We start from the raw sequence: 26,194 nt of genomic DNA on the forward strand, positions 1-26,194 counted from the left end.
AGTGGTTATCAAAGTTACTATAGTAATGTTTGGTATACACATCGGTTTTTAATCAATAAAAAACTACGCTTGACTTGTGACTTTGCTATAATGGTCATTTCATTTCCACAAAGTTCTACATTGTATTATTACGTTTGAACGGTTCGTTGTCATCCCTTAAATTTCCCTTCAGTTGTCACAAACACATGCAGTTAAGCTTCTGTGGTGAACAATAATACGATTTTAATGCATAACTTCCTTAATGTTATTATTTTCGAATTAATATTAAATTATAATTCAGAAATATTTTTTGAAGTTTGTTTCTATACTAGATAACATTTGTATAAGATTATTACTTTATGAATTATTGTTAATAACTACTAACCAGTTATACGTACTTAGGCAAAGAAATTTTCAGTAAACGTTTTATGCCGCACTTGGATAATTAATACGAAATATATGAATTTTAAATAATTTTAAATAGGATAGATCGCTGGTGATTTGTTTTGAGTCTCGCAAAAAAGGTATGTTAGTGTAACAGAAACCACCAAGACCAAAAGTTAAGTTTTACTAGGGTGACGGACTTATTAATAGTTTCTTCTCATCTACGAAATTTTAATTATATTTTTGTAATATTCGATCATTTTTGGGATAGTTAAGTACTTAATCTTCTTCCTTTTTTTTTAAAAAAAACCACGAAGATCAAATTTTACGAAAACATATAGTATCGAATACAGCTCATAGGTGTCAAATTGTTTATGACTTTATGAGTATAATTCATTTCAAGAATAAAATGAATCAGATGAAATAATGCGATAAATATTTAATAAAATTTTTTTTTAAATAGCTATTTTTAATAATTAACTTAACTGCGATTTTATAATTGAAAGAAGTAAGCACTAACTTTAGAATCTACTGCGATATTGAAAACCCAAGTGCAATTTACAACGCATCTATATTATCAGCTTAAAATGTATTCCTACTTCTTAAATATTCAATGATACTGATTTAAATATCTAAATATCTCAATGTAGCATTTCCATTACTATAAGTAGTTAGTTCAAAGTTCCAAGTCCCCTTGGATTATTTGTCGTGTCTTCCCTACTGTCCAATCACACCATATCGATCTTCGCCTACACTAACTCCCCCCTTTTCGACCATAGTCATATCATAGTGTAAAATTCAAACTTTTACTTTTCAAACAGTTTGCCCTACTCTACGAATTACTTGTGCTTATATTCTTTACATTTTGTCGCGTAGATCATAATAGATGTATGACATTATCTTACGTTAGACGAAGACACTTCCTTTTCTTCTTCTATTATTTTCACTAGAGTTTTCCCATGGTTTTCAATCATTAAATTTCGTGAACAGTTCGACAACCCTAAATCGTATTTGGATAATAAAAATCAATCGAATATGTTTGAAAACAACTATACCTATATATATATACAAATATAGTTCAAGATCAAGTACCTTTGATGCAGTCCTCTAATCCGTTGTCCACATGAACGGCTTCCGTGAAAAGGTCTTTACATCGTGATATATTAACCTTGGCGTTTTCTATTTTTTTATTACACGTTTCCAATAACTTTCGTCTTTCATTTACTTCTAAATTTAATATTTTCGTTTGATTTTCTTCGTGTTCTCTTCTTTTTTTTCTTTTCTGTTTTAACATGTCTACACTCGTGTCGTTTAATCTTCGCAGATTGTTTGTTTCAATCTCCAATTCACTTATCTAAATATAAATACATAATAAAAAACACAATTAATTTATTGGTTTATTATTATTTTTATTTGTCGTACTCGTATGATCGAAATAGACCAAAACAAAACTAGACATAGAAATGTGAATGATATCATTTTTGACAATGATTGTTAATTATAATACGAATGAAAAACATTTTCGAGTGTGTTTTGGTAAGAACCAACAGTGATTATCTTGTGTAATAGTAAATTTTATAAATATATATGTGTATAATGTGTATTAATTATAATCCAATGGATCCGTGTCCCTTGACAAACATAATATTCAAATAAAATAATAATTTATAAAATAAACATCTGCTTTGTATAAATTTCTGCGATATCGTTTTATATAAATATAAAAATTAAACTACAAATATACATTATACAGAACATTTATGTATACTCATATTTTAGCTATTATTGTATAATGTCATTGTCATAATATTATTTTTGTTTTTCTGAACTATATTTTAATTGGTTGTTATTTAAAAGCATTTGTCTGAGCTGACTTGAATGTAATTTTTTTTTTATTGTTTCAGCGTATTAATTATTATAATATTATGCTTGTAAATGAAATATTATAATGATAACTAATGTTTTATTTCAAATTTGTATACATTCTTTTTTTCGTAATAAATAAAGACAATATTATAACATTATGTTTAGAGACGCTACGAATATAAAGTTATTTGAGTTATTATTGAAGCTATTTGCTAACAAAATGTTAGACTATTAAAACTACCCAGCTTACAAACGTGGGTCGTTAAAAAATAATAACTATAATACCAGTAAGCTATTAATTATACTTTTTTCTCACTATTAGAAATTATTGTTTTTATGTTAAACGGTGACATAACTTTTATTCTTTAAATATTGTCTTTGTAGATTTCAAAAAGAATATACTAATTGGTTGTCACTTTTTTAGTTTGCGTGGTTTAGTTATAAATTACTATTAGTCATCTCGAGATTAGTCATATTTAAATTTCAGAATGATTTTATTATATTTTACAACTTAAACGAATATAAATTACATTAATATTATGATACTCAATAGTCAATTACATTCAATTTTTGTTATTTAAGTAGAAGTCATGTGTGTTGTTCCCGCCTTAGATTTGTCAATTTCTGTGAAATTTATTATGTGGGAATTTGTGATGGGAGTGAAAGGTAAAACTCAGAAATGACAATTGATATACGGTAATAAATTAGTATTTAATAAATAATCATTATGTCAAATAATTATGTAGCTCTATTGAATATTCAAATTTATTATTAAAATATAAATATATAATTAACTTATAATTGAAAACTTAAATAATTTGTAATTTTCTTTTAATTGAGTTATCTTAAAATGTATAACAATAATTAACGTAACAAGTGAACTAAATCGTAAAAACGTAGAAGATTGACCATTTGCAAACATTGCAAACAATGGAAACTAATAAAATTTAGATAAAACAAAAATAATACAAAAATGTGTAGCTTATTAATAAATGGTTAATTAAACATTCTTTCGATGCTTATAACAGCTTTAAAGTGTTTAAACCATGGAATAATTACTGTTAGCTAGTGGTTTTAAAGTGATACAGCTTATCATAAAAATGAAATACGTAAGAGACCACATCAATTTAACTATATAAATTATAATAATCAAATAGACATATTGTAACATTTGAACGATTCGCATTAACTTGAATACTATATATTTCCGTATGAGTACCGTGCTTAACTATAGAAAATATTATTTTAATACATAATTCCATTATTAATTATACATTAAGTGCGTCTATAATTAAAAAAAAAAAAAAATTAAATAAACATTTTTTTATTATTTTGATTATTATTCCCGGAATTTATCCATTATTTCGATGTTCTATAAATTCTCGCGAATATTCACGTTATCGGGAATTTAGAAGTGCCAAGGTTAATGTCTTAGGCATGTTACAATCATGAGGCACTCAAAATTTGTGTTAGGGAAATCAATTATTCTATGATCAATATTTTAATAATAATAGAGTGAATTAGTCATATTACCAATTGTAAGATAAGAACTATTATTTATATTTGTTCATTGATTTTTTATGATATTTAAATTAAATAAATTACGTATAACTAAATTTATATTAAATTATTAATAAATTACAAAATTAATTCTATTGAACTAAGATTTGTGATATTATATCTTTATATATTTGTAATATATAAATTTCTTAAGATTAAAGCTTTATATTATTTTTATTTTTAAAAACACGAAAAAAGTATTAAATGCTTATTGGAATTGAATTCTTTTTTGGATTTGTTTTTTTTACCGAAAAAAAATTACCGATTATGTTTAAAATCACATAATAACGCATTATACATTGAAAATATTAAATTACATACTATTTGAGTAAAAATATATTGTCTAATTAAACATTTTCATAAAAAAAATATTAATATAATCAATTGTATAATGCAATATTACATTGCTTTAACCATTATAGCATACTCATATACTGGTACTGGAAAATTAATTAATCCACGGCAGTGGTGTAGCAAAATTGCCTATCTAATACGCCGTGTTATTTAAGTTGTTTTATTATGATAATAATAATATTGTATGTTAATATTAATGTTATATCATAATTTTATAATTTGTTTAGATGTATAGTAGCAATAATACCATAGCAGTAAAGCTATTAAATAATAAAATATGCTCACGGTCGAATAAAAAAAAAAAAAAAACCACACACACACACACACACACACACACAAGTATATATAAATATATAATTGAAGTAGGAAAAAATACAAGTGTACTTCGTTATTGAATATGTTATTGTAATATATGAATTTTAAAGCAATGATAATGTACTAGTGCATTCAATGAAAATATTCTCATAAAAGCTTTATTGTATTAATTTTATTGTTAGGTATGTGTTCAGTATTTTTGATATAACATCATAAAATTAAGTATCAATAAGAAATAATTTATTATTTAGTGCAAAATCATCAAAATCTAAAATGTCTATAAATAACCTAAAATATTATAAAAAGCTATTGATATTTTTATCACTGAGAATTTAATGTTAATTACAAAATACGGTATCAGTTTTAAAATTTCAGAATAATCTATTTTTATAATTAGAATAAAATAACAATATCCAAATGGTTTTTATAATTTTCTCGTTATTTTTCCTTATTTTTAAGTACTTAAAATTGTAAAATAACTTCTCAAAAACGGCAATAATAGTGTAAAAATAATGTATGATATTGAAAAATAGATAAACAAGTACAAGTACAATTTACCGATTTTATTAAACTATATTTTGGTCAAAAAGTTGTTGATAAGAAATAAATAATAATAAGCATTATTGTAAAATCAATAGCTCTTTTGATCCATTCACAATCTAACCATACTAATATGTATGATATTTAATATTTAGCGATATATTATCCACATTTAAATGTGAAATTATTTACGAATTATTTATAGATATGATAACTTTTTAAGGAGTTATATAAACATATTTTAGGTCTCTTTAAACAAAAATCTAGTTCAAACAACATTTATATTTATAATTTTTTCGTTAAAAAATTGTTCATAACATATTGTGTAATTTTTAAATACGCTTATAATATAATACATAGTGTATATTATACTTATATAATATATATCTACTGCGCTTATCTAATATATAATTAGTATTATTTTCTCACTTTTATTGTCATCTCGTCAAACAAAACATTTGGTATTTTTAATTTCACATTTTGAGCTGAATAAAATTCAGATACTACAAGATTACTAATGTAATTCTCAATAAAAACTTTATTGAATTCAGAAATCATCTTGTTTGTAAGTTTCTCGATGTTTTCATCCAAGATTCTAAAAGTTACAGTAAAAATAGTTATAATAAATGTATTTAACCGAGTGTGATATATATATTTTCCATATATTTTTATCGCAAAGTTTAAAGCTGTTATGAAATAGTGTTTTGAAACAGAAATTATGAAAGCGTGTAAGCAAATAGCAAGTTGCACTATATTCGAAATTTTTATGTATGGTAATCAATAACTTCAAATACATTTCTTTATTTCAATGGTTTAATCCTAGTGTGTCCGAAAAAATGTATATTAGTATTAGATTAAAGGGTTGAATAAGTGGTAAAAGTAGTGAAATGCCTATTTCAAATTCTTATGAGTAATACTGTACATTAATATTATAAAATTATTTATGTTACACAACACTACGTGAGCTTTATTAACCTTAATCGAAAATAAGCACCGACAGAAACAAAAACACCATGGCGGTATAAGACCGAATTCTCGTTTAATATGTGATCTACATTTGCAATAAAAATGTAAACAATACAACTCCCTCGAACATTATGTAGGATTATTAATGCGTGATGTATTTATTATCAATACCTACCGAAGACGATTGTATTACTTTTGTAAGGAAATAAAACGGACGATAAAAGCTTGCAGACGAGTAGGTACCTATGTATAATATATATATATATAAATAGTAGTATTAGTGTTCGAGTATAATGTTATACATTTATACTACTCGTTCGGAGACCGACAAATCCTTTCCTTTTATCATCGAACTGATTCCATTTAATTCTCAGACGACATAGTAATTCAGCACGTAGGTATGTTATACTATACAATGACAAGAGTTTTATAACCGTTTCTGACAATAGTCTATGATTTATTCAGGTGGTTACGGGCTACATGCATATTATAAACTAGTATTATGTATATTGTAAATGTCTTGCAAAAATTCACTGTAACATTATTTTGACCGGTCATAATTCTCGAAAACCAACTCGTCTGGCACAGCTGCGTTCTTATCCATTAAGATTTTGGTGTAGTATTATTATTAAACCAAACTTAAATGTGCTATCAAATAATAATATATAGACGAATATTCATACGAACAGCTTGAGCGCTCACAACATAATATTATAACGTACGAATTATGTCAGACGTTATCCAGTCGGCCTGTATGATTAATAATAATAATGCCCAGCGGAATGCATACGACGAAGAGAAATGATAAAAATGAAAAATAATGAGCGCGCGTGATGTGACGCACGTCACGAGGGACACGTATTTCTAAAATTATTATTATTTTTTATTTTCAACGTGGTAATAAGGAGGCATCTACCTGAAAATTACAGAATTTTTCCGCGGTGTATGGATTTGTGTATGCAAACACCGTACTGTGTTCTAAATCTGTTTATCGTGGAGTGAAGTGGTCCGTAAGGGGTAATAGGTATATATCATATTATAATAAAAGATTATAATTTGATTTTAAAAAATAGTTATTTTAACGCGTATGATATACCGAGTCATTGTTTGGGTTTACATTTATATGGTTTTTCATGGTGCATTATAAATAAACATCAGTGTAGTAATATTGCAGGTATCTAAATGTAATATATTACGATTTGAAATGATTCGATTTATTTTACTTGATTAAAAAAAAAAAATAGTATATAATAATATACGATTAAACCATTGTAAGTAATAAAACGTATTATTGTAGTGGCAATTGAAATGAGAATCCTACCGCTTTATACATATATAATATAATAAATATAGTACCTTATTGATTTATAAGCGACAGTGCAAAGCATTAAATATTTAATAGACAGTCGTATTATCAGAAGTAAGTTACCATACTAGACAATTATATGTAGTAATTATATTAATTGCACGCACACTCTATAGGTAATTAATATATTAATAATCAATTTACTAATTGCTGAGATTTATTCAAATTTTAAAAATTAAATTATGACTAGCCGCATTTCAAAAAATAAACGTTAAGGTACATATTATATTATGTATCTCATAGTAACAAATATTGTGGGAAAAAATAACGAGAGTAAACACTGATATTATATTAATTATATGCGAATATGATATAATATGAATTATGTGTACTAGTATGTTCGATATATTATTTTTCAGTTTAAAAAGAAACAAAAATACCTAAACAATTTACAGTAAAAAGTTATGTTTTTAATTTTCCTTGACTAAATACAGCTATGATTATATTAAAAACATCTTTTTCATTGTCGCAGGAATTCATACGATTTCTGAATTTCTGTTGATTTGTTTTCATTAATTATCAATTAAAATAAACTTATTTCTTTAGGTTATTACGAAAGTTTAAGATATGTCAATATTATAAACATTATTTTTTTTTTTTTGTATGAAATATAATAAAAATATAATAAAACGTTAATTGTATTGAACTGTAATATTATAATAAAATTACTTTATCGAAGACATTAGTTTTCTTTTGTACGCGTCTTGTTCGTTAGTCCGAGCTCTACACGTGTCTTTTGATTTCTCTAAAGCCATCAATGCAATATTTAGTTTTTGTAGGATTAATTCTCCGAAAGTTTTTTTTTTTTTTAATCGTAGTTTTGATTTTTTGATTTTATGGATGTCTATGAATGGAAAAAATAGTTATTGCACATCAATAAATATTCAATACAAACTATTGTTATAATAAGCATTAATTCTATTTAACTAATTATGAATAATAATAATATAAGAGGTATAAGATTATTATAAGATTATAATATATTATAATATAATTATTGTAACAAGACATTTTGAACATTTAAAATTTCATGAATCAAGATTTTGATAAATATATAATTTTTATCTGTAATTTACCTTTTATTCTAAAAATAGGTTTGGTATCTTTTGGTTTTGTAGAAATAATAACTTACCTACGAAGAAAACCTTTCCGTTTTCATTTCCTAATCTTTCAGATTTTTATGTTTTATTTAGACAGTATACTATAATATTAAATTTGAACAAAAAAATGCACTGCAAACACTTGTGTGTTATCTACTATAAGTACGTGCCACGTGTGTCTACACGTTGACACTATGTGTAGTTTTTGTACATGTGTTTTGTTTTGAATTGCCTGTCAATATTGAACATTAATGTAAACAGAATTCAAAGAAAATCAACTCGAATTGTAAGAGTATATCTATATTTTATATTGTTTGAATAAACAAGTTAAATACGAAAACACTTTATCTTGTTCAATCTTTATTTCCGACATTCAAATCGTTCAATGCTAAGAAAACGCTTGTCAATCGAAACAAATGTGATTAATATACAGAAATGTACTCACTAATTAACATACTTTCGTCGGTCGAAACGATACATAACGTTTTGTAAGAATATATAATAATAATAAAAAAAAAATATATTTTATAGAACTAGCATATCTCACACAATAAAGAGCTTATGAAAAAAAAAAACAAATTAGGTATTCAATTTTCTTGTTTTTTTGTACCTACGTCTTTCTTATTTTACAATTGCTTTTCAAGGCGTATCGAGTATCATATACCGGTCAACGATATAATTTATACTGGACGTAATTTAAGTTCGCAGTGCACTTTTGCATTCCTTTATAATATATAAATGTAGATGAAAATAAAAAAACCTTACAATTTAATAAAGGTTATAAAATATAGTATTGATTTGTTATGTATAGCAATCGTGTTTAATTTCCCATATAAATAATTTAAAATATACTGAAGATTTAATTTCAATATATTTTTTATAATTTATAATTATTGTAGTTAAGATTCTTAGAGCATGCAACACCCATATGAGTTTTCTACTTATTACAAACATGACAATAATTTTGTGTTCGGCAGTTTCTATTTTGTATACTAGGCTCTGATATTATTAGAGAGAATTTATATGTTATTATCAAATTAAAAGGTAAAGATATATCATTATCTGTGTGACTGTGTTTACTGTTTGTTCACGAGTATTTTATGATATTTAAATTTTTTAAGCAAGTTAGGAGAGTTTTTGAATTGCAACAATATTTTATACGCATAACATATGCTCAAAAAACTAAAATATAGTAAAAAACCAAAACGAAGCCACAGATAATGTTCTTACTTTCAAGTTGTATTCTTTTTAACGCAATTTACTCTATTATTAAAGATTAATACACAAAATTGAAACTTTTGTACAAAAATTTGATATTTATATTATAAGACGTAGACAACGCATGTGTTTGTGACGTCCTGTTAACTCGGTAAGTCGGTAACGTAACTTACATTAATCGCTATAGAGGATAGGTACATACTGTCTATATATAAAATCCTATTATATACTAAAATGTGTTATATGTATTTAAGTTTAATATCTTGGAACTTTTTGTAGAAGTTTTTTTCCGTCTTCCGATTTATTTAAATTTTATATTTTATAGGCGATATATTACGCATGTCACGTATACTTTAGTTAGTGAGTAAAAAAAAGTTTCCAAGTTAGTTTTAATTTTAATTTTTAACTTGATTTTTATTATATAATATGAATGAATTATTTTGACTTCAAATAGATTAAATATATTTCTTATTTTTTTTAGAATCTAAAAATGATTTTTTAAATATTGTTTCATTATTTTTTCAAATAAATATTATTCTCTTAGTAGTTTTCATATTTATCGCCATATGGGAATACAGTACCTAGGATATTTTTATCAGAATAAAATATAATTGCATTTTAATTTTAAGTGTCGCTCCTATCAGTATAATGTAAGAAAAGGAATTATTTTGGTTCAATACACTTTTTTTGGTTATAAAAAGATAATTTTTAGTTAATCGACAATATACTTACCATTATTCAAATGGTGTAGTTGCTTGGCTTTTTGTTGTATTAGTACTTCTAATGAATCATTCATTTCAATGTACTAAAAATGATATTAGGTATTATTATTTATATTGCATAATTATAAGTCTATGAATACGAAAACCATTGTTATATCATATAGTTATGATCAAACCGCCATTTTGCATAATATTGTAGTTAGAAAACTCTTGTAAGTACCTGAGTTTTGTTGACTAATGCTTAAGTATAAAAATAAGAATAAATCATTATATGGGCCACTGGAGGTTTGTTTAGTGTATTTTAGTGTGTGTATTGTGTGGGTTTCGAACACGGACGGTATAAATTTCCTTATAATATCTAATCGCTATCTCGATGTAATGCGAGAAGGATAATATCTCGGGGTGTAAGGCAGCCAATAAGGTATAATATGTATACGTAAATATGATATAAAAAATGGAAAAATAAACAATAATATATACTTTTTGACATTTTAATTAAATTAATTATTTTAGAACTATCATTATTAAATTAAATTGTCGAATCGCATTAAGTGCATTACTAAATAATATCATTTTTACGTGATGTTAGACTATAATAATAAATAATAGGCAATATTTTTAAACTTTTTTTTATTTCTTTGTTTATTTAAGGAAGGCAACTGTTTTTAAACTTGTGTTATAATATTAACGTTTGGTTAAATTATTTCACGAGATACAAATTTGGAATTCCTAAAAGGTTATTTGATCGTTTAAAACGCTTATTATTAAAATAAAAAAGTTATTTAAAACAAGAATATTAGGAAGCGGCATGTAATAGTGATCGGTACATGAGTCGTTATTATTATATATATATTTTATTGTTATAAAAAAAAGGATGTAACGATATTTTGTTATACTGTAAAACTAGTGACATAAATTGGAGTGCATTATTTTGGTGAGGTGCAAATTTCCTTCTATATCTCGAAAAATGAACGTACAATAAATCTGTTTGCGTACATTTTATATAAGGAGCCTTGGAATTTTATTAAAATTAGTAAAAATATATTAAATTAGATACGTATACAATATAAATATTTTAAACACTAATTATCAATAAATAGATAAAATGTACCAATTCTAATAAATATAAAATGTAATAATTTAAAAATGAGATCTAAATCGAAAATATACTGCAATAAATTAAAAATTGAAACCAAAGATCATTAAACTCGAATCATTTATTTGAGTTTCAAGTTTTTAGTGCTGAGTATATTCGGATGTTCAAACATCGGAATAAAAAATTTAAACAAGCATTTGGGCGGGCTCACAACCTTTATTATTTGGGTTAATATTATATAAGGATACGGGTGTCCAGGAAAAACTAGATTTGAAAACCAAATTTTTTAGTTTATAAAATATCCGGAATATTCTTTAAAATATACTGTAAGTATGTCAAACGTGTAGTTCTAGAGTTTTTTTTGCGGCCAACTGACACCAGAATCATTGGAAAATTAAATGAAAATAAAATATTTTTTCCGATATGTTTTTTATGCGGATTACTTGTTATTTATTCAATATTTTTGGGACAGTTGATACGTTTAATATGAGCTAGTGTCCAAGAATATTATTTAATGTATTTTTAAGAACGATAAATGTAATGAAGCATAATGAAATTAATAATATGTTAAAATATTTCGATAATGATAATTATTTAATAATTAATTTGAATTGATTGTACTTACAATAATAATTATCAAATAACTAATCAAATACAAAATAAAAAAAAAAACTGCGAGAAATAAATTCAAAGTTACATATTGTTGTCACACAACATATTTTATTAAATAAAAAGTATGTAGGTAACCGTTTTTTTATGGGTTTATTATAAGTATACCTAGTCATTGAGTAGGCATTGTAAATTATGTGTACAATTTAAATTTAATGATGAATTATTGATGATAAATGATTCTTAACGAAATGTCAAACTTTTTGGTAATTAAGTTCTCAAACAAATTATTTTAATAATAATATTTGTATTTTAACACATTTTTATATATTCTTTTTTCTATTTATTTTAAAAAGTACTAAGCATTTTTCAATATTTAAATCTTTAAAATACCAACTAGACTCAATTTTTTATAAGAAAAATCAATAAAAGTCAAAAGATGATCAGGTTATTTTTTTTTATAAAAATCAAAAATTTGAATTAAATAAATATGTTATTATAAAATCTAAAATTATCCTAGTTATGTGACTTTAAAGTGTTTTAAAGGGTTATTTGAAGTGTTTCTGGATAATTCGGAGCAAAGAGCTGCATAAAATGAGAAAGAACAATATCTTTAGTCTCATTATAAAATCTCAGGAGAGAAACACCCTACCACTTCACCAATCTTCCACGCCAACACCTTAAGATTAAATCTACGAACTCAGCAATGTTTTCATGTTTATATATATATAATAAGTTATAATACCTATACAAATAGATATAGTGTTGTATTGGCAAGCGGCTTTCTTAACAGGAAACTAATTTATGAACTATATTCCATTATGTGCGCGCGCGTGGTGTCCCAGCAACAAAATTTTTGAATAATATTAACTAGGAGCCACGCACAACTTGGAAGAATATTTCAAAATTAATTAAACACTGGAGACACTTGAGAGTCAAAAGTATAGAATTATTATTATGTTATTAGGAATATAATATTATAATAATGCGGTACCTGTATAGTATTAAAGCAAATGCCTCGTATACACGCCGTATTCTGAATAATATTGTAAACACACGGAAATTATTGTGTCTAATTAATTCGTTGTTAAATAATGTATAGGTAGGTACCGTTGAAAAATACCATTTAATTATGGTGGATACAGTCGAGTGGTGTATGTATAATATTATTATGTCCCTTGAGCAAAGCTTGTGGTTATACAATCATATTTTATGAATTTTGTGGTTAACATGCGCATAATATTTACAATAATGGTATTAAAATAATTCACGTTGATCTACAATCACTTTACTGTATAGTGTATACGATTATATTATTAATACTGTTATAGTTATTGACTTATCGTGAAACAAACGTATTCCCTGAATTCCAAGAATCGATAGTCCGTTATACGCCGTGTGAATAATAATAAGGAGTAAACATTTTTAAACAGTCAATTTAAATGTTTAATCTTGCCTATTTCAATTACCCGTCTATTCTATTTCTATATTATAATTAATGATTTTACTTTGTTAATGCTATCGGCTAAAATAACTGATATTTCGTTTGATTGGGTTTGAAAATCATTCCATTCCGACAATATTGAATTTCTAAAATAAAACGAAAAAAAAGAATATAACAAATGCTTATATTTTAAATGCGTAGGTATCAATGCAATTAAATGACGATTACTGTTTTTGAGCTTGAGCATGACAGATTTTTCGTTAAAATAGTAAATGTTTGTGTATTACAGTGTAAAAATTCCTTTAAACTAATAATCTATATAATCACCGTTTTTCTTCGGCCATAGAAAGTTCTGATTTACAGTCTTCAATTTTTATAGTCAAATTCTTGCCAGTTTGCTGGCAAATATCTTCGTAATTCAATACTTTGATGTATACTTTTGAACAAGTTTCGCATACTATTTGTATACAATCACATTTCATTTGAAGGTTCATCGCGTTACTAAAATATTTTGTCGCTTAATTAAATTATTCGAATTTCAGCGCTAAAGCTATTTTATAGATTTATTATTATTATTATTATTTAATTGTGTTCAAATCCTATTAAAAATATATTTTGTGTTACGAAGAAATAGGACTTAAAACATGGATGGCAATTATTTTCCAGGTATTTTTTATTATGTTTTCTAATTATTTTTTTAGAAAATGAATTCGATTTTCAGTCGTAAATTATTTGTGTATCAAGTAGGTAAATATAATCTAAAATAAAAAAGGAGTACATGCTTTTGTTTTTGTTTTTTTTTTGTTTTTGATGTGATAAGGTAGGATAAAAACCATTGATTTCGTATTTTTGAGATAATGTTTGTCTATTATAATAGGTGTTAAAGCCCCTAATTATGGGCCTATATATAAGTAATTGTATAATGCTGTGTAATATGCTTTTATAAGATACGTCTTATGTTTATTTCTGATAACTGTTCTGTTCATTGCTACAGCAGTACACCACATTCATAGTTCGTTTCAATAATCTCTTGTTGTAAAATAGTGAAAATATTTTTATTTTTTTTTTTTGTATACAAGTTTTTCTATTACACACAAGTATGATATAGAGATAGAGATACATATATCGGGACTATAAACTAAAAACGAGTAAAAATTTGTCAGGACGCATGGTCAGTGATCACTCTAAATAACGATCAACTTGCATCTATGAGCATGTTTTCTAAAAAAAAAGAAAGTTCAGATTATAAGGAGTAATTACGGATTTCCATCGAATATTGCATAATTAATGTATTATGTATATTATTAGTAACCTTATGGCTTCGTTTTTTGTTTAATAGGTATAATCTCCCTCGTTATTTAGAACCAATTAATTGTTGATAATATATCAATATATTAATGCTGTTCGGTTATAATGTAGTAAATTAAAATCGTAGTCAGGTTAGGTTTTACATTTTTGAATGAGTTATTAATGGCTAAAAATAATCGAAACAATGTTCTAAATCAGAACATGTTTATATTTATAAAAAATCTATCCGGTCAATTTACAGCAAATAAAACATATAACAGGTGTCTATGTCTTAAACTGAATCAGAGAAGCGTAATGGTGAAAATACGAAATATTTTTGTTCTCATATTATGTGGAAGATGGACAAAGAAAATAAATGTTGGTGTGGCGGTCCCTTAAGGTCTAAAATAATATAATGTAACCATAGAGAATAACCATTTTCTCATACGAGTAGAACGATTAAATTTATTATTATTTGTCTAAAAATAAATATTTTACCACCTACAATACATATAATATAGGTATATACATACAGTGTCATACACCCAGTAAATAATCAAATAAAAGTTTTGTTTTAAAAACTTAGAGTTAATTGGTGTTACTGTGCGTTGTTAGTGTATCCATTCACCGTGATCCAGACTAGACTATTGTAAATAATAAAAATAATAATAATAATACCTATATAAAGGTATACGCTCTTACTCAGCATTCCGGTCGTCTGTTAACCTATTGGTATTACATAAGTTCAACGATTACGATATAATGTGTAACTGACTATGCAGTAATCTGTCAACCGTTAAAGTAACAATATATATATTATATTTGTCACGGTGAAACGTCAGGTGACATTTTTTTTATTCGACGTCCTTTAAAAATATAGTGGTATACGGGTATCGCACACTGAGCGTATATAATATGAATCATTATATGCCGCTTTGCAATCGATCGTCTCGCGCGGCTGATGCGAATGCTACAGATGATCTAAATTTCTTTTATCCGCGACTCCCATATTAAGGGACGTCGACGAGGAGTAAAAAATTGCTACATTGTACACTGCAGGGTATGGTCGTGTCAATAATCGTTTTGGCGTCTCGATGTATAATGATATTATACATGATACGTACCTACCTATTACTCGCAAGAGAAAAAAAAGTCGCTAAACAAGTTTGATTGGTTAGCCGTGGCTTTTATTATAACAGTCGATCATAAATTATGACAGCTACACGACTTCGTCTCTCTATTATTATTATTATTATTATTATAAGCGTGCGCAGACCTGTTCGCGGTTTCGGGTGTAGCGCGAGATCGATCAAGCCCGTCATTTCTTATTGTTTTTAAATAATTTGCTATTCACCCGGAATGCCGTTATAATTATTGTTTTGCTCTATTCCGTTGGCTATTTCGGGGGCCAATGATAATATTTATACATTGTAAATTAATTGAATTCGTACGAAGTTAATTCATACAAAACGATATGGGAACCTATAATACTGTTATTAGGTGGCTGAAATATTTTAAAACCAACAATAGATAATATATTTATAGTGATAACATTTAAATACGATTAGATATAATGTAAATATATTATTTAATTTTTCATACGATGAATAAATTGATGTATTTTTTTCTCCAGCCAAGCCTTTGAATATTTTATAGGAAATAACAAGAAACATAACAGAGAATGTCATATATTTTTTTGTAACACGAAAAGAGGAAATTATTATGTTAGAGTGATTTTCTCTATTTTTGTTTTATTTTTGGACTTCACTAGTTTTTATTTTATGTGTGTACAATTTTGTATTTCTAATAAATATAATTGTAAAATTATTTTTTATCTATTACCTACACGAAATATTATTTTATTTTAATCTTTTATTTATCGTTCATTAAGTCGTTTCTATATTTTATTTTATATATTTAAAATTTTTAAATAAACTGACGATGCTTTTCAATCGATTTTTTATAGTATACTTTTTATTATTTAACAGTCATAATGATAATTTTATTTATGAAATTATCAATTATCAATTCTTTTATTGTACACTCAAACTTGAGATCGTCTTTCATACATACTTTATCATCGTTTCTAATAAATTTCTAATTTTTATCCTTCTATTATTCAGAAAAAAAATTATAATATAATAATATAATATAATATAATATTTTTTTATGAAGTAAGGCAATGACAACAAGTCAAGACAATCTTAAACAAAATAAATATTTAAAAATATGAATATTTAATATTGAAATATTGTTAAAGAAATGTACAAGTGGTTTAAAGACTTATTAAAGTCAGCATTATTTTCAATTTTTGGATAATTGCAAAATTTGTTCAAAAACATGTTTTAATATTTCATTAGTTGTGTCTTGTAGATTTTTCATAGATCAACATATTTTTATTTATTTATTTTTTAATATAAATTAAGTCGGTGAGAAAAAATCTTCTTAAAAAAAAAACGGAAATAAGATTCGCCTTCATAAACTAATACTATAATAAGGCGTAATATTGATTATGAAATACCTGCGTTGTAATATGTATTAATTTAGCTACCTGCTGTTTTCAGCCTCGTTACTTATCATCATAAATTAACTAATTTTTTTTTTTTAATTAATTCAAAGTTAAAATAATATTAGTATTTTTATTTTTAGATTTTACCTCATTTTTTGAGAAAACACAGCAAACGTTGTCTGATTTTCTTCCTCTATTGACAGTATTCTGTTTTTTAGTTCGATAATGATGTCTGCATAATACTGTTTTTGCCTTTCTAATTGTTTTAATATATTTTTTGTATTATTTCCACAACATGAATCCCACTACATATACATAAAAAAAAACTATAACAGTAAGTCACGCAATAGTTACTATTTTATGCAAATAATTTTAAATAATTTAATTTCCAAACGATAATCATCAAAGTTGAAATAATTGTTTAAATATGATTAATGCATTTGGTTTGTTATAAAACAACTACTGTTAATTTGCAAATATGTATTATAAAAGTTACACATTTTATAATTTCGTTCTTGCTATTTGAAACAAAATTCAATACAAGTATACAACTAAACAAAATAAAATATAAAATAGTATATTTTTTAAAACGGCGTGTTGTATAGGTAAAATGTATACATCCAAAACACAGTAGGTATTCAGAAATATTGCATTTATCGTTAGTAGTAATAATAATAATACTTTTATTCAAAAAGCGTAACCTTTATGATTTTGCTGGCTTACATTTTTGTCTTGTACACTTATAAAGTTGTACATGATTTTTCTAACTCGAATGCACAAATACAGCGAAACATTTTCAGTATATGTATATAATGTCAACTATGGTTTTTAATATATAATATTTGAAAAAAAATATGAAATCGTGCATATTGTCAAAATCACAATTTTATGCTTGATGTTACATCAACTCAATATTTTTTCAGAATATAATCTACTCAGTGAAAAGTGTCAAAATACTGGTGTACTTTAATACATGTCATGCGGTAATCATGTTCAGTTGCGATGATAAGAAACCAAAGTCAAGAGCAGTGCGTGGGGTGATATAAAATTATTCGAGAAACTAAGTTACGACGGGTAAATAAAGATTTTGCCCCTAAGGCTGTCTAGAATATTTATAATTTTGATTTAGATGACCTACACTAATTATTTTACCCAATCCCGTTGACTAGGATTTCCTACCTCATTTAAAACTTTCGGAAGAGTAATGGGTTCCCGTCTCTGACAAAAATAAACGACATATCCCCGATCTTTATTTTCAACTATTCATTTAATTAAACTTTTGCAACCTTTATCGCCACATATGAACTACCTGGGATATTGATGTGTCATGTTAAATCCCCTAATTAATATATTTTAATACATATATTGAATACACTGGTAAATATATTTATCAACTTACTATATTATGATTGGAAAAATTATTGTTTTAAAATTCAGTGTATAATTTATTTTTATATGATGTTATTTTTATGTTGGAAATTTGTAGTGCCGAAAACATAAAAGTAAACTTTATAAATACGGTTTCGCAGTTATCAACTACGTGTACCTATATTAAAGTTATATAACAAAGTTACATTAAATTACAACTTGTTACTTGTAGTCAGTAACATAATTTTCAAGTAACATTAAAATATATGTCTCTAATATTTTTACCGTAACTTAAAGTATAATTAATACAATATAATATATATTTGAAATTTTAAAGTTAAATTAAAATTATAATTCATGATGTAATTTACAAATATTTAAATATTTTGTATAACAAACATTAATATGAAATAGGGTCTTTTTCCTAAAGAAATTCAACATAATTATTACTTATTGATTTAAAGTTTGAAAATAATTGTTTGAGTATTTGATCATACGCCTGAAATAGATATGTACATTGAACTAGGTATTTATTTTACGTTGGCTTTAGTCTTAACCTTCCATGACAGTAATATAACAAAGACAATTGTTTGTTTATTTAACTTAAATACCTTAGAAATTAATACATTATCTTATTGTATAATATAAATGATTTACGATGTTGGTGTATAAATGGGTGTGTGAAAAATAATAATTATAAACATAATTATATAATTTATTATAAATTATAATTTTGAAAGCCACTATAGATACAGGCAAATATTTATAATATATGTTGGCCTTGCGTTTTTGATATCCGTTTTTCATGTTTTTAGAACACATTTTAAGTAATGCTTTTTTAAATAATACTAATAAATTATTCAAAAACAATAAAACAGTCAATAGACGAAAAAATATCGACACTGATACTGAATACCTAGTGAATATTGATAATTAATAGTGAACACTGGTGTCTGGCGTAAACCGTTGTATGTAATTTTATCATTGGACGTTAAAAATCGACTACTGAAGTTCAAATATCGAAATATTCTATAAAATTCGACAATATTATTGGCCAACCACTTAATAATTATAACAATCATAATGCTATAGAACACACGATTCTGTTCGGTAGGACTTCTTACTCTTCTTAGCTTTCCGAAGAAATAAAAATACATTAATACTGTTATATAATACTGGGATTTTTCAAGATTTAAAATGTACACTTAATTAATAATAATAATTATGACCCTTGCAGTTTTGGGTAAAAGGTCTAAGTTGCCTGGACATCCCCAACACCCTGTGTGCACGTCTATGGGTGTATAAGGACGTTCATGTGACGATGTGTAAGTGAAATCTTATATGTATATTATTTCGTATCAAAATAATATATTATAATTTGCTCTTTGATATTTATATTTGGTATCATCTATGAATATATATTAGTTATTAGTTATTCTATTTTGTAACCAATGTAATAATATATTTTAATACTAATAATCTTAAATTTTAATAAACCTAACTTACTTAATAAATTTTTCTGTTGAATCTCAAACACACTATTATATTTTAGAAGGTTCATTATTTTTCCATAAAAATAAGTAGGAGTAAAATATAAATAATATTTACTAAATTGTAAATTATAAATTTTTTTGGTTAAATGTACTAAGTTACTGTAACTATAGCTAGTAATCAGTTACAAATTTCTAAAAGTATTTTTATTCATTTTTTATTATAACTAGTTACTCAATTTCACTTTAGTTACTATTTATTACTTGTGGTTATATACAGTTAACAGAATAAAAATGTCATACTTACTTATAAAAAATAGATTGTGAGCCAGTACGCTATAGGGAAGTAAAACTTCATTTGTGAGTTGTGACAGAAAAATAAAATTGACTTTAATTTTTTAATGTAAACCAATCAAAACGTACATTAATTGCCACTACGGAATCCCATTTACAAAAGTATCACTAAAATACGTCAGACCACATTTGAACTCGCGCATATTATATATCGAGTGCCCCAATGAAAAGGGAAGTAACTTGAATTTTATCATTTTTCACCTTTTGATGAAATCTAATAATGGGATTTTTTCTTTATTTACTACGTAAACGCGGTAGAAACTTTAATATTCCAGAGAAGTTGGAAATCATAATATTGAAATATATTTATAATCTCCTATGATAATGTTCCATGCGAAAAAGACGTATCTTAAGTTACTTATAATTTTTAATCACTGAGGTAATGAAAGTAACTCATTTTGGTATTTTTAAAATAAATACAATGATAATTTGTTGTTAGTTTTAATGCTTATTTTATTTATAGTTTTTAATGAAAACAATGATTATAGATATTATTATTTATAAGTAATAATATAAATAATAATATGATTGATAATCTTATTAAACTCTTGACCGTTTTTACGTGTTCATTATAAAATTATTATTAAGTAATTATTACACTGCCTTCTTTTCGTTATTAAAACTTTTTTCAGTTGATTGCTGAACTTATTATTTTAAATATAATATTTGAGGATAAACCAATAGTATTAACAATCATGGCCAACAAAAACGTGAGTAATTTGATTTTATATACATATTATTATTTTATAAACACTGGATTGAAATAAAATTAATATTAAATAGCAGTGAATAATTATTGTAGCTAAAAATAATTACTGATAATTTAATTACATTATTTGCTTTGTCGCCCTCATACCAATACAACATATTTTATAATATTATGCTGGATTTTTTACGCGACGCTGCAGTGTAGCGTCCACAATTTCCCCCACCGTAAAATCTGTCGTTGCAGTCTAGAGACTAGAGTAACGAAATTTTTAGACGTTCCACCCTCACAAAAAATGTTTTCTTCAATAAAAATATAAAAACGTGCATTCATTTTTTTAACTTTATATTATAAATTATAAAATCGTGTAAAACTGTAAAACGAGTTAAATTTATGTGTAATCCATACAATGTTTCTTCAAGTAAAATACCAAGAAACTATTCTAAATTCTAATTTCATTTTTTAAGTATATTGTTTGAATTTATTGAAATATTTATTAATGATTATATACTTATTTTCGAGAAGTTATATAAAAATAATTAGCAAATTTAAACACAACTTGTATAAAACTAAAATTAATCCAGTACAATATTTAGTTTATAATAAACAGTCAATAACAATTAACAAAAAAAATTAAGACTTGGGCATTAAATTGTACTATTAAAAAATAATAACTATCAACTGATTGGAAGTCAATCCTATTATGAATAATCTAATTACTTTTATCATATATATTTATAAGTATGACAGTATTTTTTTTATATTTCTTAAATTAAATGATAGCATTTAGATTTTTTGTATACAGTTTATGATTTTGACTTAGACTTTTAAGCATCGACGTTTTAACAAAACGGTTTAATACTATTTTTTATTTATTTTATTATGAAAATTTCGATTTAGAATAATTGTTTGTCTTAAACGTAAGGTTAGGTAATACCATGTATATATGTTACTTAAAATTTTTAAGTTAAAATTAATAACATAGTTAACTAAAGTTCATTTGGAATTGTTTTCTGAATGCAATCATTTATCATTGCTTCAAGATTTAATGACTCCTGTCTAAAGAAAAGTATATCTTACAAGTTTGACACTTTTTTTTTTTAATTATATCTATATTATAAATTATAGTGTATAAATACAATCGCTACGATAATATATTATGTCAACAATAAAAATATACGATATGAGTATAATTCTGAAAGCTATATGGACAGAATGTGTACACACTACACATATAAGCTTTACTTCGGATAAACCGGAAAGATTAAGTAACTTGTATGAACCTAAAATTATTTAAAAATTAACAACTCGTTATTTAACAAGTATGCTGTCCACCATTTTATCTTTTGATCGAAAAAATTTTTAAGTATAAATAATAAAAATCACTATATCATCAAAATATCTCTACTAAGTGAGAATCTATTTGTAGACTGGAATGAATTAGTTGATAGTAAGCCATAAATATATTTATAAATAATATTAGTTAATACAAAAAGTATAAAATTAAAAATATAATACTTTAAATTTATATGAGTAATTTGGAATTTTTAATACTCAGACAATTTTTACAAACTATGAAACGCTTACATTGATTGCTTTGCAGGTCTTAAAATAAATTACCATTATAGCACTTTAGACACATTGAATATTGATATATCAAACAAAGTATTGACCTCGTAACCTTCGGAAAAATGATAGTTGCGCTGCTATGGCATTTTTTTAATTTTTAGATGCTTAGTACATAAAGTTTAATATCTCAGAAACTCGTTATTTTATTTTTGATTCAGATAAAATAACATTTATAAATAAAAATAATCTACTTAACAATTATTAAAAGATTAAAAGAAAAGAAGGATATTTTTTTCTGATAAAAGAAGTTTGTATGGCTACAGGGCACTCATCTATAAAATCCAATAAAATCCTATAAAATCAATTTACTTTTACTAAGTATTGGGATAAGTACATATTCAGTTTAATATTATGCTGTATATAGTCAGACTCGTATTAGGGGAACAATGGGGACATTTGCCCTGGGCGGCGGGGAACCACTGTAGCCCGGTGTTATATTTTATCAATAAAAGAAGATCTATTTATTGGTGGGGTAAATAGGGGGGGGGAGTGTAAAAATATGGTTAACCCAGGTCGAAAAATTGTAATTATGATTCTATATATAGTCTTTACAAACTAAATATAATCTGACGGAAAATTGTTAAAAATTGTATTTAGTGTTGGGTGGGAGTAAGCACTCGCTTTTGTTCGTATAAAATACCTATATTTTGTTTGTTTTTATAAATTAATTAATGTTATTAAGTTTAAATTAATATTATTTTAAGTAGGTATGTTGCACTAATTAATAATGCGCATTGTTTAATATTTGTATTAATACAGGCAATACATTATACGCGTATGACGTACAAGTGACTTAAAACTACAATTTTTCAGTATTTGAGACCGGTGAAACGATTGACATAAAATATATAATAATATTATGTCCTGTTTTGATTAATTGAAAAACTCGCTTAAAAAAATTATAATTTTTCAAATTTTTTGCGGTATTTTGTATTTAAGAAAATGAAAAAAAAATAATGGAAATGATTTCAAACGTGGATTTAAGTTTAAGAGTGTCAGTCACTAAAATATCTGGTGGTAAACTACGTTCGGATTAATATTAATTAATTAGAGTTTATGGATCAACCATAAGCAAGGAGTACATGTTGTAAATTTATGACATGTAAACGTATACATTTATTTGTTAAAACGAGTTGGTAACAACGTAGTTGTGGTTTACAAAATGTTTTAATTTATTAATACTATATAAAACAATCGGCTTTCTTAGTCTTTGGTAACTTGTCTTATAATTTTCAAATTTATATTTAAAAACAGTATTACATAAAATTAACGAAGTCTTGAATATGTTTTCATGTTTTAATGCATATTGTTATTATGAAGTAATCTTCTTAAATTGTAGTGAAAAGTAAAAAGTTAGTACTTTAGTTCGGAGTAGGTTGGTCGTTTTTAATCAACGAGCCCGTGTTGTTCCGTGTTTAAAGATTGTTTAAAGTTCACACTTTAGTAGATCGTTTTTATTATTTATAGTTTTGATTCAAATATAAGTATAGGTATTGATTATTTATCTATTTCAATTCGATTGTTTACACATAATTTACATAATATATTGTTGTGTATTTAAACATTTATTGTTGTAATATTTCATCATTACTCATTAAATTAAATAAACTAAAAACTTATATATTTTATCTTAAGTGTTTAAACAGTGCATAACTTTGTACCATGCTGTAATTAATGCTAGTTGTTATACATAATTAATGGAGATATGCATAAAAAATGTATTTTTATTATTTTTTATTATCTTTCTACCTATTCTATATTGTCAATTATTTCGACTATGTTCCTGAATAAATTATTTATCATGGTAAATTCAAATCAATCTCTAAAAAGGAGAAAATCTATACTCATATTATAATAATAGGCGTTATAGATGTATTGCTTTATTTAAATCGAAATTTTACCACACAATGACGGCAAAGCGCAGTATTGATAGTGAAGTCTGCATGTAACGTAAAATCATGATATATCTGTGTATTTAGGTTCGTTTTTCAATTAAACGCGTGAATGACTATTGCATGGATCAAAATAATTAATCTATAAAATTACACATTCTCTTTGAATTAGTGAACTTTAGAGAAATCACAAATGATAATTTAATATTTTGAGTTATATTTATTTATCTACAATTAAATCTGACAAAAATGATTTAAAATCTGTAAACGAAAATTTTGATAAACTCCCAATGCTTAAGTCCACCTAATTATAGCAGATCTTTAATAATATTTTGAAGCAGTTGTTGAAATCATAATGTGTTGAGATATGTGTGAATAGAGGCTTAGGTGAAGGCGGAGATCGGCAAAGGAGAGCATTACAGGGGCTTAGTCACTCTCGAATCATTTATTTGAGATCGAAACCTCTCCTATCCCAAAATAAAAAAAATAATTATAACTATTTTAAATGTGTATATATTTTCCGTTTGTTATTAAAAATTGTCGTGTTAATACTTTTAAATAATAGAAGTAAGGCATCAATGAATCTGTTTGCTATCCAATACTTAACAAACCACCAAATATTTTTCAGAACTTCCTCCTACGGGATTAGGTATGTTATATTAGTCGAAAAATCATGTACCATCATTTCTCAACATATGCTAGCTGGATATAATAGACAACAATGGGTAGCAAGTACAGACTATAGACTTGCGTATACCAAGTGATACCAATTACTTTCGAATAATGCAAAAACTTATTTAATAACAAAATTTTGCTTACGGATATAAAAGTAATTTATTCAGCTTAAAATGTAAAAACAAATATAATATCAGATGTCACAATTTTATTCCTTAATAATTATTACGTTACATATTATTGTAACATATACCAAAGGGGTAAGAAAAATGTAGCGTTCAAGTATACTAAATTTCAGTTATACTGTCTTGAACTCTTGAGTATATAATTTATTTTTAAGTTATACTCATAAATACTTCTAACTTGCCTGCAGGTTGTACACTTATAAATACACGATATTAAACTTAAAATAAAATTATAAATTGTAATAAATTTGCTATAAAATAATTTCGTGGTTTTATAAAAACAAAACATTTATTCATATCTTAACTCAAATATTCCTACTAATGTTTTTAATAGTTTCGATTAATCATCGAATAATTCATGAAAGTATTGTGTTGTTTATTTTACGGGGGAATCGTTCAAAAAAGGAAAATCTATTATAAAATAATTTTGGGGACATTTTTCGATTTGCTGCTTCATTCGGCTCGGAATATCGTTTTTTATTATTTCAAATCAACGAGTTATCGTAAAAATGTGATTACTATTTATTGTGAACATAAAATACAATAAAGTTGAGCGATATTCTTTAACTATTTTTGAGTT

General features: G+C 25.2%; 1 protein-coding gene across 4 annotated transcripts in view; it reads right to left on the reverse strand.

Moving 5' to 3' along the window:
- Window positions 1–26: 26 nt before the first annotated feature.
- LOC114132904 (uncharacterized) overlaps window positions 27–26,194 on the reverse strand; it is a 32,321-nt gene continuing 6,153 nt past the window's right edge. For all 4 annotated transcript variants that reach the window (XM_050198941.1, XM_050198940.1, XM_050198939.1 and 1 more), the window contains 9 exons: window positions 17,463–17,620; window positions 13,847–14,020; window positions 13,584–13,665; window positions 10,381–10,453; window positions 8,000–8,174; window positions 5,428–5,593; window positions 1,456–1,717; window positions 1,269–1,363; window positions 27–199 (listed from right to left, as the gene is read on the reverse strand). In XM_050198941.1, coding sequence (XP_050054898.1) covers window positions 176–199; window positions 1,269–1,363; window positions 1,456–1,717; window positions 5,428–5,593; window positions 8,000–8,174; window positions 10,381–10,453; window positions 13,584–13,665; window positions 13,847–14,020; window positions 17,463–17,620 — 1,209 coding nt within the window. In that variant the 3' untranslated portion in view covers window positions 27–175. The remainder of the gene's footprint in view (window positions 200–1,268; window positions 1,364–1,455; window positions 1,718–5,427; window positions 5,594–7,999; window positions 8,175–10,380; window positions 10,454–13,583; window positions 13,666–13,846; window positions 14,021–17,462; window positions 17,621–26,194) is intronic.

This window comes from Aphis gossypii, chromosome 2 (genome assembly GCF_020184175.1).
Source record: "Aphis gossypii isolate Hap1 chromosome 2, ASM2018417v2, whole genome shotgun sequence".
Lineage (NCBI taxonomy): Eukaryota > Metazoa > Arthropoda > Insecta > Hemiptera > Aphididae > Aphis > Aphis gossypii.